The 12,134-nt window shown below is 58.3% G+C and overlaps 1 protein-coding gene across 2 annotated transcripts in view; it reads right to left on the bottom strand.

The window, feature by feature from the left end:
- Positions 1 to 795: 795 nt before the first annotated feature.
- Positions 796 to 12,134, bottom strand: part of HIC2 (HIC ZBTB transcriptional repressor 2) — a 31,825-nt gene continuing 20,486 nt past the window's right edge. For both annotated transcript variants that reach the window (XM_017518632.1, XM_037734940.1), the window contains exons 2-3: positions 9,443 to 9,540; positions 796 to 7,284 (exon numbers count right to left, since the gene is read on the bottom strand). In XM_017518632.1, coding sequence (XP_017374121.1) covers positions 5,463 to 7,284; positions 9,443 to 9,468 — 1,848 coding nt within the window. In that variant the 5' untranslated portion in view covers positions 9,469 to 9,540 and the 3' untranslated portion in view covers positions 796 to 5,462. The remainder of the gene's footprint in view (positions 7,285 to 9,442; positions 9,541 to 12,134) is intronic.

The raw sequence follows: 12,134 nt of genomic DNA, 5'->3' as shown, positions 1-12,134 counted from the left end.
AAAAAAAAAAAAAAGAATACTATTTAGACATGGAGAGATGAATGCAAAAGAAAGTGCTAAAATAATTAAAAGAGATTGGCTGTGTAGCATGGGATGCAGTGGGAGACAAAACTATTTTTTAAGCCCTTTTAAGAACCATTTAATTATTTAAACTATATTCAGGAATTACTTTGACAAAGCCAAAAGATAATTTTAAAGCAAGTGAGCAGAACTCACCAAGACCCCAAGGAGCTGTGCTCAAGCTCTTCTGGGCGTCTGGGGTCACTGGGCTCATGTCCTGCTGCCCAGAGCCACCACAGATGCCCGCAGTCTGAACTGGAGGTCCAGCATGGCCATCGCCCTCCATCCTTGCTTCTCTTCCTGGGTCTTCATACTAGGATCCCATCTCAGGTGGTCCCTCACCCTGGGGATTAATGTTACCCTTTTTCCTTCCCCCTTCTCCTCCCCTCAGGCCAAGGAGCAGTGGGCAGAAGGGAGTAGCCCTCACCTTGCTCCAGCCCTTCCTCAGCCTCAAGTCCGTGTCCCCAGGTCCGTGCCCCTAACTGTGCACGCATCGCTGCCTGCCAGGCAGCCTCAGCTAACTCAGGCCAACGCTGCCCAAGAGGATGCTGACACCAAAGTGCTACTTCCCTGGCCCAGTGTATACACCCCCAAGGACTCACCAAGCACCACTAAGCACTGCTGAATGGTAGCAGGCAGATGCCCATCCCAAACTCCACCCTCCTAAGATTTGGAAGCCATGTCACTTTGCTAGAGAGAACAGCCAAAGTAGAATATGGAGGTCCCACACCAGAGAGTTTTCAATCAAGCTTTTAATGAAAAGATCATAAAATAACAGTTTCTCATCGCTGTACATTAAGACTGCACACTTCTGAATGGAGAGATCAGTCGTTGGTGAATTGCTTTTCTATGACACTGGGCGGCTGCATAGCTGCAGCGCTGACCTGAATTTATACAAACTCTCAAGGGATGTGAACTCAATGTGACGAGTGACAGCGGCGGTGGCCAGTACAGGAGTGCGATCCTGGTGTCCCTCCCCCTTTCTGGGAAGGGCATAAAATAGAACATGATCCCTCTTCCAGTTCCAATTAAACAAAACACTTATAACCCCATCCCTCCCCCCTCCCCATTCGAGGTATTTGTAAGTAATGAGCCAGTGCCCAACCTGGGGCCCCCAGGGTGGGGGCGGAGGGAAACTAGTGATGGGTGGGGTAGAGAGGCTCCCCTCAGCACCTGGCCCCACAGGGCCCGCCAAGTGGAGGGGGGGAGCCCTGGGGATCCTCCCTGCCCCAGTGAGGTCTGTTATGCAGCATTTTTGAGGTCAATAAATTACAGCAATAAATAGCAAGGTGAGGTAAGGGGAGGGGGTCCTTGTAGAAAGTTAAAGTGGGGTGACTGAAGCTGGGGCATCCTAGGAAGGGGGTCCTGGGCAGCCTCAGTTCCCACAGCTCATGCCCACCCCGGCGTGGAATGTCAGACAGGGTCAGGTTAGGTCCCTCCCCAGCCCCTCACCCCTGGCATCTGATTCACAGGTTCAGTAACATCTGCCCCAATGGGGTTCTGGGAAACAGGAGGACCTTGGTCCCTTCAGCGGGCATGGCAGGGCTGAGAGCCCTTGTCTGCTCTAAGGCCTCGCCTTTGGCTTTTGTCCCCCACACCTGGGGGTGGACGGATGCAGCCTCCTGCTCCCCGAGCCCTGCCCTCCAGCTGCCCAGGCCTCACCCCAACTCAGGATGGCCGGGAAGGAGGGCAGGGGATTGGCCTGCCCAGTGACCCAGCTCAGATCGCACTCCTGCATGGCGCCCGAGGTCCAGTGAATACTGACAGGTTGGGGGAGTGGGTGGGCGGCCCGGCACCCCCGAGTGGTGACGAACGGGAAACACACGCAGCTGCGTGAGGTGGGGAAGGTCGGGGAGGGTCCGGATTGTTCATTTCACAGGCTGAGGTGTATGGCTATGCTGCGAGTCTCTGAGATTATTTGCTTAAAGGTTCATCTTTTCCTTTTTTTTTTTTTTTTTTTTTTTTTTTTTTTTTTCTTTCCTGGAGGAGCCCTTGCTGGGGCTCGGTCCGGCGGGAGTGTGCAGTGGCGGAGCCTGACCTGCCACCTGCTCACTCGCCCCAAGTCTGAGAAATAAATACATTCATCACTGCACGAACATATTGATACAAAAACAACACTGTTAAGAGTGTTTGCACCGTCTATGTTGGTAAGGACCAGGCCCAGTCAGCCCTTTCTGCTGCTTCGGGTGGGGTTAGGGGGTCGCCACGAATGGGGACCCACCAGAGTTGCCTGGGCTGTGCAAAGGTCCCGGCTTTTTGGCTTGAGTGGGACCCTCACATCAACCCATCCCCGAGGGTCATGGGCAGAGTAGCAGGGGGACTCAAGCCCAGTCTCGGGTCCTGTGGCCAGAGCTGATGGCCACCCCCACATAGGCCAGCTGGTCAGGACCAGCATGGTCCAGGTCAGAGGGCCTTGGGGGCTGGTCAGCACTGGCCCAAGCTCTTTGGTGCCAGCTGGGCTTGGAGGGGCCCTGAGAATGGGGAGGAGGGCTCAGGTGAATCCAGGGAGGTTTCCAGTCCCTTCCCCAGCCCCAGGGCTGCCCCGCTCTGCCCGTGAACCACTCCAGGGCCAACTGAGAAGGGCTTCCAGCAGCAGGCGAGGGTTCCCTGGACTGGCCTTACAGCTGCTGAGGTCTGAAACTGTAAGAGCTTATGTAAACAATGAGATAAATATATTAGTAACTTTTGTCTGAGCCCATGGAGGTTCCATACTCATTCAAAATGTGCTTTGGTTTAAAAAATAGGCTTTGTGAATTTGGGTATGAGCTTATCTTTTTTTCTTTTTTCTTTGTTTATCCTCTTTCCTACATGGTATCTGCTGTTTTCTGTTTCCTGTTTCTCCGAAACATTTAGGAATTAAGTGACAAGCGCAGAGAGCTGTAAGCCACCTTGGCCTCCAATAACCCAGTTTCTTTGTGAGGCTCTTAACATCACACACACACACACTCGCACACACCCAACGTGGAAATCAAAGGAAAAAGAAAACAAAGCCAAATGTTGTGTTAATCCCGCCCCGCCCCACAAACCCTTAAAGTCTTAAATAGGAAACTAGTGTTCTGCTTTCTCATTAAAATACAGAAAAGGCTCCATACAATACTAAGGTGGGTACAATACTATGTCGCACAAACGTAGTTGAGTGAGGGGCCTCTGCTCCCAGTCCCTGAAGTTCTGCAAAGGAATCACCTACTTTCATGAGTCACGTCACAGATGCAGCTGCCCACAGCCCCAGAGGCCACGCACATGGCCCCGGGCGCGTGCAGTTCCCGTGCGGTACAGACTTTGTGTCGTGTGGCTTAAGTGCTGACAGGGTGGGGTGGGGTCAGGACAACAAGGGGAGCCCCCTCACTGAGGAGGGGCGGAGTCCAGGAGTCTCCTCCCCTCAAGGTCCCCAGCCTGACTTGCTGGAATCTAAGACCCTGGGTCCACTTCTCTGCTTCCCACCAGGAGGGAAGAGGGCCCTTCTCAGGCTGGGATCGCCACAGGGAGGGCTCAGCCAGAAGCCTCATCCGCCCAAGCTCCCTCACCCCCAAAACACACTGCTCACCACTCGGGTCCCTGAACTCAGGCTCTGTTTTCAGTTGGAGGGTCTCTGGAGGGGTGGGGGGTAGGGGATGACTCTGGAATTTTTTTGGTCTAAACTTAAAATAGAGGAGAGAGAGAGGAAAAAAAAGGGGAAGTCGTGAAGCGAGATGAAGCCTGCAGGCCCAGCCCCACTGCTCCAGTTGGCCGAAGACAGTGGGACTGTGCTGTGGCCTTGAGAGCCCACTATGGGGCTCATGGAAGTGTCTGAGGCTGGTTGAGGAGCCCTAGACAGTGTCTGCTCAGAGAAGTACAATCCCTGTTCTCTGGGGGGGGTCCTAAGGTCAGCTCTTACAAGCTCAACTCTTGCAGGAATGGAGGGAGGAGGTGGCAGGACGAAGAGGGCTCACCTCCGCCTCAGCCTGGCCAGGAGCTGCAAAGACCTGCCACCCTCCTCATGGTTCCCCTGTCAGCACCCAGTGCCTGGCTCCACGTTGGGGCCTCACACCTCACCCACACCAGAAACAGGTTCATGTGCCCAGGGTGCCAGGGTCCCCTGGGGGTGGATGTGGCCCAAGGCCCAAAGGGGAAACACAGGTGAGCTGCAGGGCCCAGTCACTGGGCCACTCGGAGCCCTGTGACTCCTGCACCGACTTCCTGGTTGTTAGGAGGAGAAAGCAGGGATGCCAAGGGCTTCCATGCCAGTCACCAACATATTGTTGTCATGAATTCAAGAGGTAGCAACAAGTCACAAGTCTCCACCTTGTTCAGTGAGGAAGGAGGGAAAGCGAAACGTCTGCCCACGCGTACGGCACACACCACACACAGACACACAGGCACACGCGCGCACACACAAATGAAAACGAGAGTACCAATGGCCCCGGCATCGAGTCCAGCCTCCCCCCACCCCCCGGAACCCCAGACCTTCCAGTTCAGTCACATAAACGTTACACTGGTTTTTCTCTTAATAAAAAACAAGTACCTCTAAACAAAGAATAATCCTTGGAAACTACAGGAAAAGCACTCTCCTGAGGCAGCCGAGGCAGGGCTCAGGGACCAGGGAAGCCTTTGGGAAAGAAGGGCTTCTGAGGCCTGGAGCGGTGGCACGCTGACACCCCTGCAGCGTCAGAGCCAGGGACGCGCAGGAGGGCCAGTGGCCCCTGTTACATTCAGTCTTCAGACCCAGGCTCAGCCCCAGAGGGGCTGGGAAGAAAATAAGCTATTGTTTGTTTTGGTTTAAAAAACAAAAAGAAAAAAGAAAAATAGAGGAACAGATCAGTAGGAATAACAGCAACACAGGCCCAGAGGGCTCTTTAGTTGTAGAGAGGTAGGCGGTGGGGTCACCCTGACTGTCCCAGCGCCAGTGAGCAGTGCCACCCTGGCTCAAGGAGGGAGGGATCTGCACCCCCAGCACCTGTTCCCTGCAGAACCAGGGCCGTACATGCCCACACAGACACAAGCACACGTGCACACACACAGACGCGGCTAACGGGGTGGGGCCTGCTCCCAACAACACCTTGGCCATCACCAGCATGGAGGCCCCCACTGCCCCCTTTCTCCAAGTCGCCTGCAGCAAAGGGACCAGGTCCCAGCGAGACCCACGTGACCCAGCCCACAGGCCCTGCGGTGGTCCCCGCGGGGAGCTGGGGACCTGGGTGAGATGGGGAGGTAGACGGGCTGGGACCCCTGGCTTCCCTCCTGTCGGCTCTGCTTGGTACAGACTGTCGATTAAAGCTCTGGGTGTGGGCAAGCGGGGGCCAGAGGGGCCACCCGGAGCCTCCACTGGACCCAGGGTCTTGCCCCTGCCGCTGCACCACCACGTTTCTCCTTCCATGGGTTCCCGGGGAGCAAGGTGGCAGAGGGCGCCCGCGGGTCTTTGGCTTCTAGGAGGGGGAAGTGTGCATTCGCAGGTGGCTGATGAGGTTGCGCTGCTGGGTGAACTTGCCCCCGCACAGCTGGCACTCATAGGGCTTCTCACCTGAGTGCACACGCATGTGCTCAGTGAGGCGGTACTGGCGGGTGAAGCGCATGCCACACTCATCGCAGGCAAAGGGCTTCAGGCCCAGGTGGCTCCGCATGTGACGCGTCATGGTGCCACGCTGCGTGAACATCTTGCCGCAGATGTTGCAGGGGAAGGGCCGCGTCAGCCAGTGCGTCTTCTCGTGCTGTCGCAGAGTGGCCGGGTCCTTGTAGGTCTTCTCGCAGACCGAACACTTGAAGGGCCGGGGCTCAGCTGCATAAGCCGCGCTGGGCGCCGACAGGTCCTCGGCCTCCTCCTCGGCGCCCCCACTGCCTGTCTCATAGGCCCCCTCTTCCTTGATGAACAGCTCTTCCTCTGTGTGCGTCTCCACGTGCGCGTTGAGCTGCTCGGAGCTGGGGAAGCCCTTGGCGCAGGGGATGCACACATACAGGTTGTCCCCATAGGACACCGTCTCGTAGCCTTCCTGCCGGTACACGTAGTGGGCGCTGGCATGGCCACTGCCCCCCTCACTCCCACTCTGCGCGCTATCTTCACTTGCGTCCTTGCCATTCTCCTCCTCCTCCTTGCAGGAGTAGGGGGGCTCTCCATAGGGCCCACTAGGGCCAGCCCCACCAGCCAGGATGCCATTGGGAACCCTGTCCCCAACCCCCTCGCCCTCCTCTCCCGGGCAGGGACCCTTGGGTCCCACTTCTCTCCGCTCAAAAGGGGAGCCAGCCACAGGTTCCTTCTTGCCCCACTCCTTCTTCCGAGTGGAGTGTCGGAGGCTCTTCCGAGGCTGCCCGCCAGGCACCTCCAGCAGGCTCAGGTGGTTGTCCTCAGCTCCCTCCAGATCCATGGGCTCATCGGGGGTGCCCCCCAGCTCAGAGTAAGAGGCACTGTTGGCAACAGGAGGGGCAGAGGCCGAAGGGGGCGAGCCGTGTTGGCTGTCGCTCAGCTGGGCTGGGTCATCGGGAGTGAGGTGGGGACCGGGGGTGGCAGGGGGCAGGGGTGGGCTTTTCTTGGACAAGTCCAAGCCCAGCTCCTGCTCACAGCCCCCACTGCTCCCATTGGTGCTGCTGCTGCAGCCCCCGAGGCCTGTCTCTCCACCAGCTGGGCAGATGGCCCGGCCCAAACCTTGCACACTTTCCTGGTTAGAACCACCAAGAAAGAGCTCATCGTCTGAGCCTTTGGCTTGGGGGAGCTCCTGGGGGGCGTGGGCCCCCTTACGCCCATCCACAAGCCCCTGATAACGAGCCTGGATGACAGAGGCCGTGGACAGCCGCTGGCTGCGGGGGGGCCGCCCCATGCCGGTGGCCCCTGCCCTCCCAGAGCCAAAGGGCTTGCCGGCTCTCTTGAGTTTGCGACGGCAGAGGGCTGCCAACTCGGGCAGCTGGAGGTAGCTGGCGGCAGTGAGAAGGGTGCTAAAGTTGGGCTCAGCTGGCTGGTCACTGGGCAGCAGCTTGCCTGTGTAGATGAAGTCCAGGATCTGCTGGAACACCGTGGAGCTGACCATGTCTGTGTCCAGGTTGATGAGGTTGTCGTGCAGGACCAGGGACTTGAAGTAGATGCTGCTGGCGGCCAGGACATTCTTGTGAGCCCGGAAGATGGAGTTCTCCACCATGATGATGACATCACACAGGAAGCCCTTGGTCCTCTGCTGATTCAGCTGCAGCAGGAGCTGCTTCGAGTGGCTGGGCAGCTCCATGTCGGGCCCCATGTCCCCTCGCCCTGCCCACGCGTACCACCTGTGGGCAAGAACAGGCATGCACGCATCAGATAAGTGGGACACTCGAACAAGGGCTCTGGGACAGGGTGGAGCTCAATAAGGCACTCAAAGGACCTCAGCACTGACCCCACACAGGGCTGCAGCCCCTGGGGCACAGTACATGGCACATGAGCTCACACTGCCCATTGCATGCCGGTATATGTGTCACCTCACTGAGAACTCAAACTGCCTCAGAAGGGACAGAGGCTCCTGTCCCATTTGCACTGATGAGAAAATGAGGTGGAGGCAATGAGGCAACAAACAGAGAAACTGGGATTTGCATTTAGTTTCACAGCCTAGGCTACTGTCTCTATACTATATGAAGTCCATCACATACCCTCAGGGACAGAAAGGGATCAAAAAAAAAAGAGCAAGTGTTTTTACACTTCAGGATGCAGAGGCCTCCCTGAGAGGGGCCTATCTTGAAAGCTGACAAAACCAGGCCCATGGGGATGCTGAAATCCCCCAAAACTAAATGGTGGTTCCTTCTGAAACACAGCAGGGCCCAAATCAAACTGCCAGCGGCCTTTGGTATGCAGCCTCGACTCTGTGGTTGCGCCTCCCAAGCCACACGAGGCCACCCAGGTTTCACCAGAAGTCATGTTGCTTGCCTCCCAGATGCTGCAGTTGGCCTGCAGCCCCGCCTCTCCCCAAGGCCCTCAGCCTCACCAGGGCCACCTTGGACTCCTGGGCGGGCGCCAGCGCTGCCCCAACCTGAGCTTCCAGGTGCCAAGGAGGAAAGGTAGCCTGGGCCAAGCACCTGGCACCACCTGAACCCACCGTCCTCGCTAGGAAGGGCAGTGCCATCTGGGCCTAGGAAAGGTGGCCAGCTGGCCTCTGCCACACAGACGGGCACAGGTGCTGAGGTCAGTAAGTAAGAAACATACCGGCACTGCTGGTCTCTGCAGGAACCCTGCCAGCCCAGGTATGTTTCTGCTTGTGCAGCAGCGAGACATGGGTTTCCGAGAGCGGGTGCTCCTAACCATGCTTCCAACCCCACTGAGCACCCTCCTCTGCCAAGGACCAGGCACGCCACAATGGGGGTGCAGGGGCAGGGCACACAAGTACACAGCGGGCACCAGATGGACCCTAGGGGAGGAGGGAAATGTCCCTCCAAGGAAAGAGGCAAGGACGTGGCCGGCAGTGCACAGAATGACTAAAATGTTTTGAATGACTCAAAGCTGTCCTCAGCCCTAAGCACAACTCCTCACAGCACCGACAGCTCCATCCTCTTACCCCTACCAGACCCCTCAGAGAATGGATCGGCAGAGGAGGGTGCTGGGGAACGCATGCCAGTGTCCAGGTGGCCACCTATGCCCCAGACAGGCCCACAGGCTTCCATAGGGCAGGAGGCTAGCAGAGACAGGAACTTTCCTCACTGACTCATAGCTGCGGGACAACTGAGCAACAGGGCCCACAGGCAACTCTAAACCTCACACACAGTTCAGGGTCCAGTCTCTCAACAGCTGAACTGCTCTGAGCCTGTCACCCCCTGGGATCTACTGCCCCTTGCAGAGTGTCCAGCCCTGCCTCCTGAACAGAGCCCTGGAAGAGGGTCCCATCCTACCCAATCTTCCCATGACAGAAACTCTCCCCAGTCCCATGCCTGCCCTTGTTTGCAAAGACAAAGGGAAACCCTAACATTCAAAGGTGCCAGAGCTCAATGTGAACACGAGGGTGCAACACTGCCTGAGACGCTGCTGGTACTCAGAGCCTAATGGCAAGAGGCAGCAAGCACCTGCCAGTGGCTGTGCCTAGCAGTCCAGCCCACAGCAGCTAAGGAGGGTGCTCACGGGCTGCTGACTTCATGAACCAATCCTCTTCCACTCCCTGCCCCCTCAACCCACCACACAGGGACAAAGAGCCCACGGTGTGGCTTCCACACTGGGCCCCAGTAACCCAGCCCCCAGAAAATGTCCGTGCCAGTTCTGCCAGTGCCCAGACACCTACCCCAAGACTGGCGAAGGGACTGGCAGAGGGCAGTGGCTCCTAGGCTCTCTCCACACTGCCCAGTGCTGTGTGGACACAAAGGACCATGGGTCAGAGAGGGAGAGAGGCTGAGAGCTATGGGGCTGTGCACCACCTAGAAAGCTCTGGGAGCAGGGGCCAGTAGTGGTCCTCCCTCCCCTGCGCCTCACCGGAGTGCCTGGGGCCCAGACACCATGTGAGCAGCAGCCAGCGGGGAGGGGCCTCCTGAGCGCGTGGCCTTCCTGGGGGTGCATCAATGCCTGGTCACCTGGGGAAGAGAAGACGGACACGGTCACCTGGACAGCCATCAGCAAGGAAGGGAGGGAAGGGCAATGAAGGGAAACACCCGAGGCCTCTGGCTGGGGCACCAGGGGCAGCCCAGCAGGAGACAGTGGTAGGAGAGCCTGGCAGTTGGATCTGATGGCCAGGAAGAGTAAGTACGAGGGGAACAGGTCTAGGGAGTTCAGAGGGTGTGATACCTCCCCCCACTAACACACACAGATTAAGGACACACCGCAGGGGCCACCTAGGCCAGGGGGCCCTGGTGGCAGACACAATTCCTGGCCTGCGGGTGTGGTGGCAGGAGGCCTGGGCAAGGCCCTTCCCAGCCTGGCCACATTTACATAACAAAAGGTCAAAATTGGAGCCACTTGTGCAAGGGCTATTTATAAGAACCAGTCTCAACCGCTTCTGGCTCCCCTGCTCCTTCCCTTCCCGATCTGCTCTCAACTCCTCCCTGCCCAGAGGGCCCAGCCCCCCCAGCAGACCACATGGCCTTCCCTCTCTGGAGGTTTCGCTGCCTAAGGGCTCGCCCAAGCTGCAGGCCTGGACTTTCAATAATGGCCCGCCAAAGCCTTGGGCAGCTGCTGCCAGGAGAGGGCGGGCGGGCTCCCTCCCACCCCCAGGGCTCTAGGTCCTACGGGAGGGGGGATCCTGAGGTGGTGGGTCCTTGTACCCCACACCTGCCAGCCTGGGCCCCCACGGAATGGAGCCAGGGTCGTGGAGGGGGCGTGCAGCAGCCCATCCCTGCCTGCCCTTCCCCCACTCCACCCCCAGGGCCAGGGAGGCTCAGCAGGTCCCTCAGGAATGTGACCAGACCCGGGGTGCCGGCACAGAGCTGGGAGGCCTAGGCTGCGGCGGACCAGCTGTCTCTCCAGCCCCTAGGCAGCTCCCCTCTGGGTGGGGGGTGTGAGGGGAGGGGTGAATGGCTGGTCCAGGACCCCACCAAAGGCCCAGAGGGCAGCAGAATCAGCTCTGTTGGCAGGAAGCCCAAGAACGTCCACAGTTAGCAAGGGTTGGGCCCAGTGAGCTAACTGGGCCGAGGCCAGTCTTGGGCAGTGGGGGCAGGGGAGCAGGAGCCACTGAAACACTGGTGGGAGCAGTCAAAAAACTGGATAGAGACTCTGGGTGGCACACTGGAGATAATCAAACACCACCATCCAGCCCTATACCACCTCATCTGCTCCCCAACCACTGCCCCTCACGACCTTGGTCAACCAGAGCACTGCTGGGCAGAGCACCTGCCAAACTTTGCAACAAGGGGTCACCTGACCTTGCCAGAGGTGAGGCCAGCTACTGGATGCCACGCAGAGAATGGGTGGAGAATAAGACTGGGGGGCACCTGAGTGAGGGTGGGAACACCCTCGCCAGTGCCCACTGCCTGGTCCTGACAGGCACTTCAGCACAGGCTAGGACCAGGTCTCCCCACCAAGGAAGGATGGCCCCAGGCTGGGTCAGCCATGACACAGGACAGGGCAGGGCTCCTCCCTGCACCCTCCATTTGAGGTAGTGTGTGTCAGAGCCACCTGCAGAAAGTTCACAGCAAGCACAATGCCACAAGCCTGCCATCCACACCACTCCTACTAAGCACTGCTCTTTCCTTCTCAGCCACAAACCTCTGCCCTACCAGCTTACCACTGGGCATGAAACAGCAAGTGCCTACCCTGGAGGGCCCCACCTGGGGAGTGCCAGGTAATTAGAAACATGGCTCTGGGCATTGGCCCGAGTGTTCGTGCCCAGCCCTGGTAGCAGCTGACTGCAGGCTGCGATGAGGATGCTGCCTGGCACCCAGCAGACCCTGGCAGCAGGCCCAGGCAGCATGCCTATCAGCCCCAAGGCTAGCACGCCCAGCCCTGGCCTACTGCCCACCCAGAACGCTGGCTCCTAGGACACCCAGGATCTGGGGCAATGGGGCAGCAGGCCTGGGCTATCAGGGCCAGCTTGGCATTCACTTAAGGCTCTGACCCGGCCCCTCCCTGGGACAGAGCTTTCAGGGGTCTGCAGGGAGGGGCAGGAAAGGGAGCAAAGAAATCTCTCCAGTGAGGATCCCTCAGCTCTGGAATTCTCCCAGTAGGTAGACTGGCCCCAGCTGGGAAGGGCAGGAACCCCAGCAGCTGGAGGGAGGGCCAGCTCTCTGGGGAACCCAGAAGGTCTGCAGGAAGGAACACAAAGCCTCGGGGTTACCTTCCCAGGCCCTCTGTTAGAGTAGACACACGGCCCTGTTTATGGAAATCAACACCCACCTGCTCTGCTTTCCTTCCCTCCCAGTCCCTGCCACAAAAAAGCCAGAAAGTCATGTCCCCAACACAGAGGTAGGCCCAGGGCCCAGGCAGGTGCTAGGGGCTGGAACGGCAGAGAAGCTCCAGCTTCTCAGGCTACTGGTGGCACATGCCTGAGCCCTGCAGAGGCAGCCACAGCAGCCTCACCCCGCAGTTCACCCTCAATGAACAGTAAGGAAGGCCCAGTCGGAGCCTATCCACCCCAGTAAGTCCATTTTGTGACAAGAAAAACCTTGGGGGCACACATACCCAACTGCTGAATGACGTCATCTCTGGGAGTGGGATTAAAGAAAAACCATAGTCT

The sequence above is a fragment of the Cebus imitator genome, unplaced genomic scaffold (genome assembly GCF_001604975.1).
Source record: "Cebus imitator isolate Cc_AM_T3 unplaced genomic scaffold, Cebus_imitator-1.0 Scaffold690, whole genome shotgun sequence".
NCBI lineage: Eukaryota > Metazoa > Chordata > Mammalia > Primates > Cebidae > Cebus > Cebus imitator.
This window is presented reverse-complemented; position numbering and strand designations above follow the sequence as displayed.